The following is a 13,686-nucleotide window of genomic DNA, read 5'->3' on the forward strand; positions in this document are numbered from 1 at the left end:
CAGACACTTATTACTGAAGCCCATACAAATAACAGTATATAAAGACAAAAGATAAACCAACTGAGGCAGAAGGTATGTGACACATCTGTTACCTAGAGTTGTAGTTCTGGGGCATTAAATTGCTTTACTTTCTAACTTACATACAGGGTTTCTAAACCGCTTTAAATAACATTAATGGGACCCAAAATGTTTTTCTCATTATTCGTATAAAGCATATAATTAAAAAAAAAATACAATTTGCTTCTATTATCAATTGACATCTTTCGCAAGATATTCTTTGTGGAAAAGAATACCTAGGTAGGTATTGTGCACGTGTATAGAAAATTATAGGGCAGCACTATTAAAATAATAGCAAGCAGCAGAGTTAGCGAAATGTATAACTTTTTGTTAAAAGCATTCTTGCAAAACTGCTGCTGTATGGTGCTTTTCTTCATAAATGGAAAGAGTCCACAGCTGCATTCATTACTTTTGGGAATTCAGAACCTGGCTACCAGGAGGAGGCAAAGACACCCCAGCCAAAAGCTTAAATACTCCTCCCACTTCCCTCATCCCCCAGTCATTCTTTGCCGATATTGTCTGTGTTTTATTAACCGGGGCTCTTTATTTGTTATTTGTGCATCCTTTTCCAGTTCTGAGCTTGGAAGTCTCGGACCCCTGTTGGGCTGGTCCTGTGGGTCTGTCCGTTCTTCCTGGGCAATAACCTATGGGTTGCCTTATCTTTTATTTTTATCCGGTGAGGATGATTTTTATTTGGTCTAAAGCTCATGTTGTGGTGTGATATTTCCTTCGGGAACTTTCCTCTCTGTAATTGATACTCTCGATTTTGTGGTCGCACTGTTTACAAAAGTCTGTCTGACTGTTCTTTGTCCCTCCATCATTGGGGGAGACTCTATGTGGCCTTGACAGTGCTTGGGCCCTTGGTTTCAGGCTGGTCCTATCTGGGTACAAATCCTTCTGTCTTTGAGGCCTAGTTCAGACACGTGGCACCTTTTTATATTCGGTTGGTCTGGTGAGGGCACCTAGTGACAACAATATGATTTGTGTGGTTGTCTTGTTTTTATTTTACAAGCTTCAACTAGCATTCTGAGAGGGTTGCTTAGGGGCATGGGGGATTGGTTCAGTCCTCATTTGCCTTTCAATCTAGTGGGCTGGGACTCCGTTGAGATCTGCGGCGACATGCTCAATCATTTCCAAATTTTTCAGGAACTAGAGTGTTCCTTCCCATTGTGGGTTGGAGGCTTGGAGGATTTTGGTCCTTCATACCGCCGTTCTTACAGTTTTGCCTATCATGGTCTCTTTGGAAGTGTCCTTTTAGGACTTGTTCCTTTTTAGAGGTTCTCTTCCTTTAAGTCAAGACTTTCTGGACTTCGTCTGTTTTTTTCTGGTGGCTTTGACCGCTTAATTAGGAAGTGAAGGCCGTGAGGCTCTATCTTCCTTCGGGAGTTAGTCGTCTCCATATCAGGGGCGATAGGAGGTGTTATCTCTTTTTCCAAGCTTTTTGCTTAGGGGATGGTTTTTCTGCCTGGATTCGGGATGCTTTGCATTCTTCTACCTTTTGGTGTGGTACTCTGGAACGTTAATCTGAAAGGATTATGGAGACTAGCCTTTCTTTCTACTCTCTTTCGGGTGACTCTGTTCTCATTTTCATTTCCCTTAGTGCTGCCCTTGGGGCCTTTGGGCTCTAGGGAAATTGCATGACTTTGTCGTAGCCTAGTACCTTGCTGGGAGGTTGTTGACCTCTGTCTAAGGTGGTTCTCTTCCCTTTGGGCTTGGAATTATGAGTGAGTCCTGTACCGTTCTCTGGGTTTCCCGGTTCTCATCCCCTGTGAGGTCTGATTGCTTCAGACGGGGTATCTTGTGTTCCCTGAAGGTGTCGTTCGTTCTAGGACAATTCTGGGTCACGGGTCCGGAGTTCTTATCTTGGATCCTTCTTGGATGTCTGAAGACTTATGATCCAGTGGACTGGTTCAGGACGGGCCAGTTTTTTTTCAGGGACCCTGTGTTGCGACATGGGGGCTAGCTCATTGGGCTTGCAAGCTGGTAGGCCAGAGTTCACATCCACCTTCGGGTACTGGTTATAAACTTTAAGGCCTGACTTGTCCTTCGGACGGAGTGTGCTCCTCTATGGGGAGTTTTTTTCTCTGTTGGGTCAACAGTGGTGTCTGGATGATTTTTTATTCCGTCAGTGTTTTGATCATTCTATGGCTTCATGTCTTGTGGACATGTATGCTGTTCTTATCTGTGCCCTTCCCTTTGGAGGGGATAGTTTATCTTCCTTATGAGTTGGGGGTTTCCTCTCTCTGGAGGGTCTTTGTCCTGCCCTGTGTGTAGGAGGTTGGATCAGGTGGATTATTTCTGTAAGGGGCATCATCTGCTGCTCTGTGGGCTCTGCTCCACCGGTTGGAAATTGATCTCTCTACGTAGAGACTGTCTAAGAGAATTTTGACAGGTCTTCCTATGGATCTATTGCACTTTTCTCTGTTCCAGGTCCTAGGGGGTTCTCCTTGGGAGTGCCTTATTTTGGAGGAGTGGATTGGGTTAGCACCTAAGCTCTGTTGGGGTGGGTGAGTCCCCCCTTTTTCTTTCCATTCCCTGGGGGCTTGTGGTTGGGGTTTTTCTGTCCCCCTGTCTATCAGACATGTCTGTCACTTGGGCTGGTCTGGTGTTTGAGCAGGATCTGAGATCTGTTGCTCTGCTCTTCGTCCTCGGAGCATTCAAGCTACAGTTAGCCTTTTTGAGGTTCTCCTTTCTCCATATTTAAGATTTGTGGGAAGTACTGGCGGCTCTTAGATAGCCTGCAACGTTATCTGGTGGTTAGCGGATACTTAGCAATCTGAACGATCTTATCTTCAGCTGCTTTCTACTTGCCCTGCAAGTATTTTAGTTTCAGAGTCATTTTTAGATGACTGCAGCGTGCAGTGTTTTTGCTTCAGATGTTGTTCATCAGACCTAGCTGAGCTTGCTACACGAGCTTTCGTTCTGAATATTTCAGTATTCTGAGATATCTTTTTGTGATTTGGGGACCTTTGTCTTCAGTTGCTTTCTAGAGTGCGGTTGCACTGTGTTATAGGAAGATCCTCTCTCTGTTTCAGACTCCCGGCCTTATCCTGTGGTTTCTGCATTTCTGGGGTCTGGGCTTTGCCTCCCCTTGTTTCTATGAGACTGGTTGGGTCTCTGTTAGCCTGACCCGGTTTCTTGGGTTTTTGTTCTGTGTTTTTATTTAGGACTCGTTGTGCCCTTTTTAGGGTCTTTTCTGGAGTTCCTTATGCTAGCTGGAAGCTAGCGCAGCATACTAATGCACTGTGACTACTCTGCACTGTAGCAAGTTCGATCCCCGGCGAGGTCTACTCAGCCTTTCCTCCTTTCGAGGTTGATAAAATGAGCAGCGCCTTGAGTCACTTAAGGGGGATTAGCCGAGCTTTATAAGTATAATCATGTTTTCTCCGTGCCTTTTCTTCTTTGTTGAAGACTATGGTAGTTTGTTCCCTTTCTTTAGTAAGGGGTGTGTTGTTTGGAGACTGACTGCTGGGGACAATGTCTCTTGGAGGCTGTTGACTCCGTCGAATCTAGTTCCTGCGGTCTCTAGCAAGGCTGTGGACTATTTGCGGGTCAGTGTCCTTAGGCCTTTTCCTTTTTTCAAAGTTGTTGGGTAGTGGATTTCAGGCCTGGTGCCCTCAGAATGGGCCGCCTCTTGTACCCTCCCATTTTTGCATTCATTGTCCTCTTTAGCTTGGGTATTGTTTTCCCAAAAGTAATGAATGCAGCTGTGGACTCTTTCCATTTATGAAGAAAAACTTAAATTATGCTTACCTGATAATTTTCTTTTTTTTCAGATGGAAAGAGTCCACAGCTTCCAGCCCGTATTTTTTCTGTGGGGCGTCTGTTATTTTTGTTCTTCTTTCACCTTTCACCCTGATATTTCTTCTACTGTTCCTTGTTCCTTGGCAGAATGACTGGGGGATGAGGGAAGTCGGAGGAGTATTTAAGGCTTTGGCTGGGGTGTCTTTGCCTCCTCCTGGTGGCCAGGTTCTGAATTCCCAAAAGTAACGAATGCAGCTGTGGACTCTTTCTATCTGAAGAAAAGAAAATTATCAGGTAATCATAATTTAAGTTTTTCAACAAAAGATACCAAAAGTGGAAAGCAACTTTGATAATAGAGGCAAATAGGAAAGTTTACACTATGGGCTAGATTACAAGTGGAGTGCAAAATTATCAAATTTGCCCATTTGCAGATCGAGATAATTAACCAGCCATTACAAGTTATCTCTGGTTAATTTTATAAATCTGCCCCAAATGGCCCCCAGAATACTATCTAGTTTAATACAATTACTGCACTTGGCAGTATTTTGGGGTTAAAGTTGGAAGGAGTGGGGTGTTGGAAAAAAAACAGCACTGGAAAAGGCCTTTACGTTGCTGTCTATAGGAACTGTGTGTTCCCTGTAAATATAAATGTATATGCTTATATATATACTAGTCCTAAAGCCCGGGCCATTTTTTGCAGTACAGCGGTCCCACACCTTGTTCTCTCCCTCCCCCTCTCTTTTGCTCTCTCTCTCTCCCCCCTCTCTTTTGCTCTCTCTCTCCCCCTCTCTTTTGAGCTCTCTCTCTCCCCCCTCTCTTTTGAGCTCTCTCCCCCTCTCTTTTGCACTCTCTCTCTCCCCCTCTCTTTTGCGCTCTCTCTCTCCCCTCTCTTTTGCGCTCTCTCTTTCCCCCTCTCTTTTGCGCTCTCTCTCTATCCCCCCCTCTTTTGCACTCTCTCTCTCCCCCCTCTCTTTTGCGCTCTCTCTCTCCCCCTCTCTTTTGTGCTCTCTCCCCCCTCTCTTTTGCGCTCTCTCTCCCCCATCTCTTTTGTGCTCTCTCCCCCTCTCTCTCCCCTCTCTTTTGCTCTCTCTCTCACCTCTCTTTTGCGCTCTCTCTCTCTCCCCCTCTCTTTTGCGATCTCTCTCTCTCTCCCCCCTCTCTTTTGCACTCTCTCTCTCCCCCCTCTCTTTTGCGCTCTCTCTCTCCCCCCTCTCTTTTGCGCTCTCTCTCCCCATCTCTTTTGTGCTCTCTCCCCCCTCTCTCTCTCCCCTCTCTCTCTCTCCCCTCTCTTTTGTCCTCTCTCTCTCTCCCCTCTCTTTTGTCCTCTCTCTCTCTCTCTCCCCTCTCTTTTGCGCTCTTTCTCCCCCCCTCTCTTTTGCGCTTTCTCTCCCCCTCTCTTTTGCGCTTTCTCTCCCCCCTCTCTTTTGCACTCTCTCTCCCCCCTCTCTTTTGCGCTTTCTCTCCCCATTTCTTTTGCGCTCTCTCTCCCCCATCTCTTTTGCGCTCTCTCTTCCCATCTCTTTTGCTCTCTCTCCCCCCTCTCTTTTGCGCTCTTCCCCCCTCTCTTTTGCGTTCTCTCTCTCCCCCCTCTTTTGCGCTCTCTCTGCCCCCTCTCTTTTGCTCTCTCTCCCCCCTCTCTTTTGCACTCTCTCTCCCCCCATCTCTTTTGCGCTCTCTCTCCCCCCATCTCTTTTGCGCTCTCTCTCCCCCCATCTCTTTTGCGCTCTCTCTCCCCCTCTCTTTTGCTCTCTCTCCCCCCTCTCTTTTGCGCTCTTCCCCCCTCTCTTTTGCGTTCTCTCTCTCCCCCCTCTTTTGCGCTCTCTCTCCCCCCCTCTCTTTTGCTCTCTCTCCCTCCTCTCTTTTGCTCTCTCTCCCCCCCTCTCTTTTGCGCTCTTCCCCCCCTCTCTTTTGCGCTCTTCCCCCCTCTCTTTTGCGCTCTCTCTCTCCCCCCTCTTTTGCGCTCTCTCTCCCCCCTCTCCTTTGCTCTCTCTCTCTCCCCCCTCTCTCTCCCCCACCCATCTTTCTCCCCTACCTCTCTCTCCCCCTCTCTCTCTCTCTCCCCCCCCTCTCGCCCTCTCTCCCCCCTCTCTATCTCTCTCCCCTCCTCTCTATCTCTCTCCCCTCCTCTCTCTCTCTCCCCTCTATCGCGTGACTGCACCTGACCACGCCCCCTTCACGTCCGATAATGCCTTCACGCCCGACCATGCCCCCTTCACGGTCACTCACACCGACCACGCCCCCTTAACGCCAACCACGCCCCCTTCATGTCTGGTCACGCCCACTTCTGCCGCAGATCAGCTAGGGACTCAAAGGCCAGGTGTGTTTGTCCTCGTGCTGTCTCTACTGCGCATGACAGCTTCGGACAAACACACTTGGCCTTTTATATTATAGGATATATATATATATATATTCAGGGGTCATGTCCTACAAACAAAAGTGTGGGAACTCACCAAGACTTCCATCCCCCCTCACTATTAATATTGTCTTATATATACACACAAATACCCTGTATTTATATGTATATAATCTATATACTTTGGTTAATGAAAGCAAATTAAATCCAATAAAGGGTTGAATGGTTGCCTTTGACCCTGAGAATCCTTCTCTGTCACAGAGTCTCACCCACTTAAGGTGCAATAGTCCTATTTCTGCTGAGGTGAGCTAAATAACCCCAGAACAAGCCACACTGAAATGTAAGTACCATGTGTTCCACACAGTGCAGGGTGATCACACAGCAGGGCCGCTGACAGACTTGTATTTAGTGTATTGTTGGAAGTGTTGCTGCCCATTACTAGATGATCTCACTATCCCTTTAACCAGACTGTGCTCCAGCTCCTCCCATCAGCAGCAGCAGTGTTAACTGAAGAATTTCTATTCTCTGTCCAGAGGGAACACCTGCAAAAATTGTGCAGGAACTCTGTTCTCATACGTTCCCACTCGACTTGACCCCTGTATATATTTATATGTTAATATGTGTATATACAAATATTAACACATTAAAGGGACATGAAGCCCAATTTTTTTCTTTCATGATTCAGATAGAGAATACAATTTTAAACAACTTTGCTTTTATTATTTAATTTACTTCCTTCTCTTGTTATCCTTTGCTGAAATGTTTATCTTGGCAAGCTCAGGAGCAGCAAAGAACATGAGCGAGACTGCAGCCAGTAGTTAAGATTGACAGATCCTACTCTCACATGATTGGTTGTGTAAGAGCTGGGCGTGGCATTGCATGAGAAGTCGATTTTGCAGTAATAAATATGCTGCCCACTAGCCTTGATCACCAATCTAGGAACCTGTCCTCCTGCACATTGGAGCCCATTCTCTTATGATTCCTCTGAAGTTCAGAATGAGTTTGGTTAAAGGGACATAACGCCAGTTGTTTGAAACACTTCTAAAACAGTGTGTAAAAGAGCTGCCATATTTTCTTTTGGTAATACTATTTAGTGACCACCTCTAGGCTTACACACATAGTGATTGGCAGGCTTTGTACTGGATTGACATTCATGAAGTGTATCTACCAATCAGTCCCTGTGTAAGCCCAACAATGTGCACCTGGCGTGCACATGATGCCAGAAAAATCCACAATGAGTAGCAGCAACCGATATTTTATTATGTTAACTTAGCAATACAGCAGCGACGTTTCGGTATTGCTACCTTAATCATGCTATCCACCATAATGAAATGATTCTATTTATAATTATCCACCACTAGGTGGCACTCAAGTGCACAAAAATATTAACACTTTATATATCTTCCAACAAGGGAAAAACAATTACACACAATTAAAAACATATAGAAAAATAGAACCTTAATCTAGTTGAAAACCTAATACCTATTTACACAGAATTTGATAGCAGTAATTGATCCTTTATGGATTAAATAGTATAGTAACATCTCTTCCATTATATTTATCAAACAATACCATTTACAAAACTACAGACATGTCCCAATCTCTATTTAACCCATTAGGCTCCATTGTTCCTAATTTCCAGATCCAAAAGCATTCACGCTGCTTTAACAGGAGCTCTCTATCCCCTAATCTATGTGGCATCAATACATTTTCAATTATTTGGAACCTCAGTTGATTAATTGAGTGACCCATTTTAATAAAATGATGTGCTACAGGGGCTTTAATGTTCCTAGTTCTAATATTACTTTTATGCTCAATTATCCTATCTTTAATAACCCTTGTTGTTTCTCCTACATAACTCCGGTGCCAACTGAGTGTTATAAAAAAGCTGCATTAGTGCGTTTGTAACACACTTTACATTACTATGCTGGTCTTGTACTAAGTAGTTTCTGTCCCTTTAATTATTGCTTTAGTTCTTGCATTAATCATACTCTTGTGCTCTGTCTTCAGGAAGAAAAAGGAGAGTTTTAATTGCTGCAAGCGAGAAGCTGAGGGCAATGAACGCGTGATATATCCTACTTCGACAGCCTTCATAGCAAATCCTGTAAGTAAATACCAGCATACATGTTTTTACTCTCCTCAGACCAGGACCTATAAAAACTCTTCTTAGCCTTACCAGGAAAGCCCTGATCTATTTACCCGTTGAACAATATATTGGGATATCGGAACCAACTGATTCCTAATCCTGTACTGATGCATCTTAGTTCATTGGTAACTCCATAAAAGCAGTTATCCTTACAGCTAAAAACGCGTTCGCAACAAAGATGGCAACTAGCATGCAAAATAGGTATGGGAATAGTGTTTGGTGCATTCATAATGTAACATAATGAAACGTAAGACAGATGTATATCAAAAGTTCAGAATTGTATAGCCCAGTGATAACAAACGCACATTATTTCAACACTGGTCTTCATTTATTAAGATGCAGAGGCACTGAGGCAGCAGTGCACGATTGCTCAAGTAAGCCTGCAAGGGCAAGTTAAAAAGCAGCAATCTGTGCACCAATGCTTTCTAAGCTCCTCTGTCATGTCAGAGGTGGTGGACTTAAAACATCACAGATATTTTCATCCGGGATGACTGACAAGCCCTGCTTTACACAATTATTTGTATGCGAGCAGTAGGCGGGCTACAAAAGCGATAGCTTGTGCAATTACAAATTCCCACAACAGGTGTTTCTTAGCAGGTTCCATTCCTAGGAACACTATCCTACCCCTTTTTATCAAAATATCAATCACAGGATATTTATATTCTATTTATAAAGTCAACATTTGTATTCCTTTAAGGGATAGTCTAGTAAAAATAAAACTTTCATGATTCAATTTTCCTTCGTTCTCTTGCTATCTTTATTTGAAAAAGCAGGAATGTAAGCTTAGGAGCAGCCCATTTTTGGTTCAGCACCCTGGGAAGCGCTTGCTGATTGGTGGCTGAATCACAAAACTTTAATTTTGACTAGACTATCCATTTAATACAGAAGGATCACACTCACTAGGATTAAAGGGACACTGAACCCAAATGTTTTATTTTGTGATTCAGATAGAGCATGCAATTTTAGGCAACTTTCTAATTTACTCCTATTATCAAATTTTCTTCATTCTCTTGGTCTCTTTATTCGAAATGCAAGAATGTAAGTTTAGATGCCCATTTTTGGTGAACAACCTGGGTTGTTCCTGCTGATTGGTGGATAAATTCATCCACCAATAAAAAGTGCTGTCCAGAGTTCTGAACAAAAAAAAAAAGCTTAGATGCCTTCTTTTTTAAATAAAGATAGCAAGAGAACAAAGAAAAATTGATAATAGGAGTAAATTAGAAAGTTGCTTAAAATTGCACGCTCTATCTGTATCACGAAATAATTTTTTTTGGTTCAGTGTCCCTTTAAAGATTATAAGGGCAATTAGCTATTTGGAGAAATAACTAATTTCACATTTATTTCAAAAATTGCAGAAATGTATGTATTTCTTTACCTCTGTAACCATCCGTCCCTTGTAAACATAACTTTAGATAAACACCTAGTATATTGATGATTTCAGTAAAACTTCCTACACTAGATTGGTGGTAACATCTGAGGACAGCCTAGACAAACCTATCTTTTCTGAAAGCAGTAACACTCTAGTTAATCTTGGCATTGGCCACTTGCAGTCAGCGGTACAATATAAAATAGGATTAATGACACCACAGCAATTTAATGCAATCAATGTTTTATTGAGAATAATTTGCTTTGGACATTCAAATGGTTACACAACATCAGGTCAGGATGAAACAGGTCAAAAAATGTCTCATTCCAATTCAATGTGGGCAAACTCTATCCAGCACTGAGGATACCTAGCACTCACATGCCGTAATATAGAGTTCAATTAGCCACACTATTACATTACTTTATTGTACATTAGCAGTAGAACAGGCACACACTCTAGTACCTAATAAATGTTTTCTTCCCTACAGAGTTATAAAGCATAGTTATACTATACTCTGCAAAGTATAATTATCTGTAGCTTTTCCTGATTAATAATCACGGTGCTAAGTGCAACACTGATTCTCAAATTAATAACCCTATTATTCTGTAACGTTTTTACTGACCACTAATGTACCCTACATATATTATCTCAGCTAAATTACAGCCTCCTGTCCAGGGCACCAGAATTCCCTTTGGGAAGGGCATAAGATGTATTTTCAGTGTTTAAATTCAAACCCATTTCATTCTCTATGAAAAACCTCACCATAACCCAGTAACACAAAGTTGCCCGATGTAATTGTTGTGCGATAACAACCACTATACCTTACATCTGGCACCAGCTTTGCAACCAATTAGAATTCATGTCAAGATTTTTGGACTTTTTAAATAATACACCTTGTCCCTGTTTCAAATGAATTGTCACTTTTGAGGATATTTATGGGCTGTTCGGCTGCTTTTTCCAATGTTTAAGTCCTCGCCCATACTCCGCTCATATGTTAATAAACACTATTAGTTTCTTTTTTAATAAGAAAAGGTTACATAAAACATAAAAACATAGCACAAATCAAACCATGAAACTTGTACACAAAATAAGCTCACCAGAGCGTTTATGATTGCAGCAATGTGGAGACAGACGAGTAGGGATAATCTTATTTCGTTTACAGGACAGCTTAAAGTTTTCAAATTGAAAAATGTTATATTCTTACTTAAAGGGACACAAAAGTCAAATTTAAACTTCCATGATTGAGAATGTGATGACTTTCAAAAGCTTTCAATTTTACATTTGTTATAAAACCGGGAATTTTTTTCTTGGTTCCCTTTATTGAAACTCCATGCCGTGAAAGCATGCTGAGGCAGCCTCAAAAGCGTGCACATGCCTTGAGCACTATATGGCAGCAGTGTGTGCAACAATGTTTCTAACAATGTTATACATTGTCATATAGTGCGGAAGACTCTATACTACTGTTTGGAGCATATCTATTAACCATTGACTTGCAGTATAAACACATAATTGCAAGTGGTATGGATTGTACACAAGCGGTATTAGCTCTCCATACTGACTGCATTTTTGCGCTCTACTTGTGATCTACACCTTTATGTATAACATTTTTGCAAACATTATTGCAGACATACAGTGCTAAAAACTGACAATTTGAGAAAAAAAATGTTTACACTTGCATAAGCAAATTGATTCCCTTGTCACTTTAATATTTAATATTTACAAATATACTAATGAATTACTATATATTAGCAACCATGCTAAGGAAAAATCTATTTACTTTTAAAAAGGGACAGTAGTCATCTTAAAGTCTTACCTTAGATTAAGCTGCAAATATTCTCCTGCACCCGTTCTATATCATGCAGCAGTAACAGTAAAAAATGTATTTTAAAATTAATATAGTTTCTGGTCACTTTGAAATAACTGCCAGGCTCCACCCACTGATGACATCACAATCTAGGCTACATCTAGGCACTCTGCTGAATAGCATTGACAGTCTGTTGAATCCAACTAGTGAGCTTATTGTGATTGGATGTCATTTGCAGCCCAGATCATGATGTCATCAGTGGGCTGAGCTTGGCAGCCATTTCAAAGTGGCCAGAAACAATAGTCATTTTAAAATAACTGTTTTACTGTTACTGCTGCATGATATAGAAAAAGGTACAGGGAGCTATTTGCAGCTCAATCTAAGGTAAGAATTTAAGATGACTAAGGTGTAGACTGCCCCTTTAAGTTGATACAAATTAAAGGGAAACTAAACACTACATACATTTCATGCACCTCCCTCTAATCATGGTGCTGCCATTTTGGAACCTAAGTTAAACTGCAGGTATGTGAAGGAGAGTTTCTGCACATGTGCAAACACATCAGCACTGGAATGTAGTGACAGCTAGATTTCAACCTGGCGGAACACGACTAGAGGAATAACCTCAATACTAAGAGGCCAATTTTACAAAGGTCTTGCGGACCTGATCCGACAGTGCGGATCAGGTCCGCAAGACCTCGCTGAAAACGGAGAGCAATACGCTCTCCGTATTCAGCATTGCACCAGCAACTCACAAGAGCTGCTGGTGCCACGCGGTCACCTGCAGACTCGCGGCCAATCAGCTGCCAGCAGGGAGGTGTCAATCAACCCGTACTCGATCGGGTTGAATTGTGGCGATTCCTGTCTGCCTCATCAGAGCAGACGGACAGGGTTATGGTGCAGCGGTCTTTAGACCGCTGCTCCATAACTTGTGTTTCTGGCGAGTCTGAAGACTCGCCAGAAACACGACCCTTCAAGCTCCATTCGGAGCTTGATAGATAGGCCTCTAAGTCTATAAAAAGTATCTTATGTGTTTAATCTCTCAAGATTCCGTGTAGTGTTTTTCTTTCGCATGTATTTGTTCCCTTTTGGTTTTGGGGTCGATCATTAGGAAAGCGTATCAAATGTTTAATGTACAAAGTACCTGTAGAATTTAAATTGATGGTAAATCCTAGTGTAAACGCTAGGATTTACCAGTGCTATAAATAAAGTTCAATCATGAAGTAAAAAAAAAAGTGTGCAGGAAGTACCTTTATTTTGCCGTGACCTTTATTCCTAAATAAGCGCCTCCGGCAAAACTCATTCTTTTCAATGAGTACTTTCTGCATATTTTATTTTTTAACTTCATGACTGAAGGTCCACTTTATTTAAAGCACTGGTAATTTTTGAAACGCTAGGATTTTCCATCACTTTAATGCTGAATTTTGTAGAAAAATAATTAGATTTTTCTATAGGATTGTGATCAAACACAAAATTAGAATAAAAGTGAGGGATTTTTGTGGGATAGCTGCCACTGTTACTGCAGATGTTTACCTTGCTCACCTACACTTTATATATATTTTTTTAATTGCAGGAAATATTTGTTTGCACGCCAATGTGCTCTGATGGAACAAGCCAAGATAGTGAAAGTATCCAGTTTTGCAAAGCATGAGGCATCTTCAAGGAGCGACCTGTGAGCGGGACGAGCTTTAAACTGAAGATGTATGCTCGGCGGTTCATTTGACAAGGAGAACTTGCAAATAACTTTTTTACCTGGAAACAAAAAACTCTATCTATTGGAAATGAGTCTATAATCTAATCAGCATTAGTAGTTTTTTTATATCTATTGGAAATGAGTCTATAATCTAATCAGCATTAGTAGTTTTTTATATCTATTGGAAATGAGTGTATAATCTAATCAGCATTAGTAGTTTTTTATATCTATTGGAAATGAGTCTATAATCTAATCAGCATTAGTAGTTTTTTTTATATGTATTGGAAATGAGTCTATAATCTAATCAGCATTAGTAGTTTTTTTATATCTATTGGAAATGAGTCTATAATCTAATCAGCATTAGTAGTTTTTTTATATCTATTGGAAATGAGTCTATAATCTAATCAGCATTAGTAGTTTTTTATATGTATTAGAAATGAGTCTATAATCTAATCAGCATTAGTAGTTTTTTATATCTATTAGAAATGAGTGTATAATCTAATCAGCATTAGTATTTTTTTATATG

The 13,686-nt window shown here is 41.5% G+C and overlaps 1 protein-coding gene across 1 annotated transcript in view; it reads left to right on the plus strand.

Annotated features, from left to right (window-relative positions):
- Positions 1 to 13,346, plus strand: part of LOC128638282 (uncharacterized) — an 86,141-nt gene extending 72,795 nt beyond the window's left edge. The window contains exons 7-8 of the mRNA XM_053690150.1: positions 8,165 to 8,258; positions 13,041 to 13,346. Coding sequence (XP_053546125.1) covers positions 8,165 to 8,258; positions 13,041 to 13,118 — 172 coding nt within the window. The 3' untranslated portion in view covers positions 13,119 to 13,346. The remainder of the gene's footprint in view (positions 1 to 8,164; positions 8,259 to 13,040) is intronic.
- The last annotated feature ends 340 nt before the right edge of the window (positions 13,347 to 13,686 follow it).

This window comes from Bombina bombina, chromosome 8 (assembly GCF_027579735.1).
Source record: "Bombina bombina isolate aBomBom1 chromosome 8, aBomBom1.pri, whole genome shotgun sequence".
NCBI classification, from domain to species: domain Eukaryota; kingdom Metazoa; phylum Chordata; class Amphibia; order Anura; family Bombinatoridae; genus Bombina; species Bombina bombina.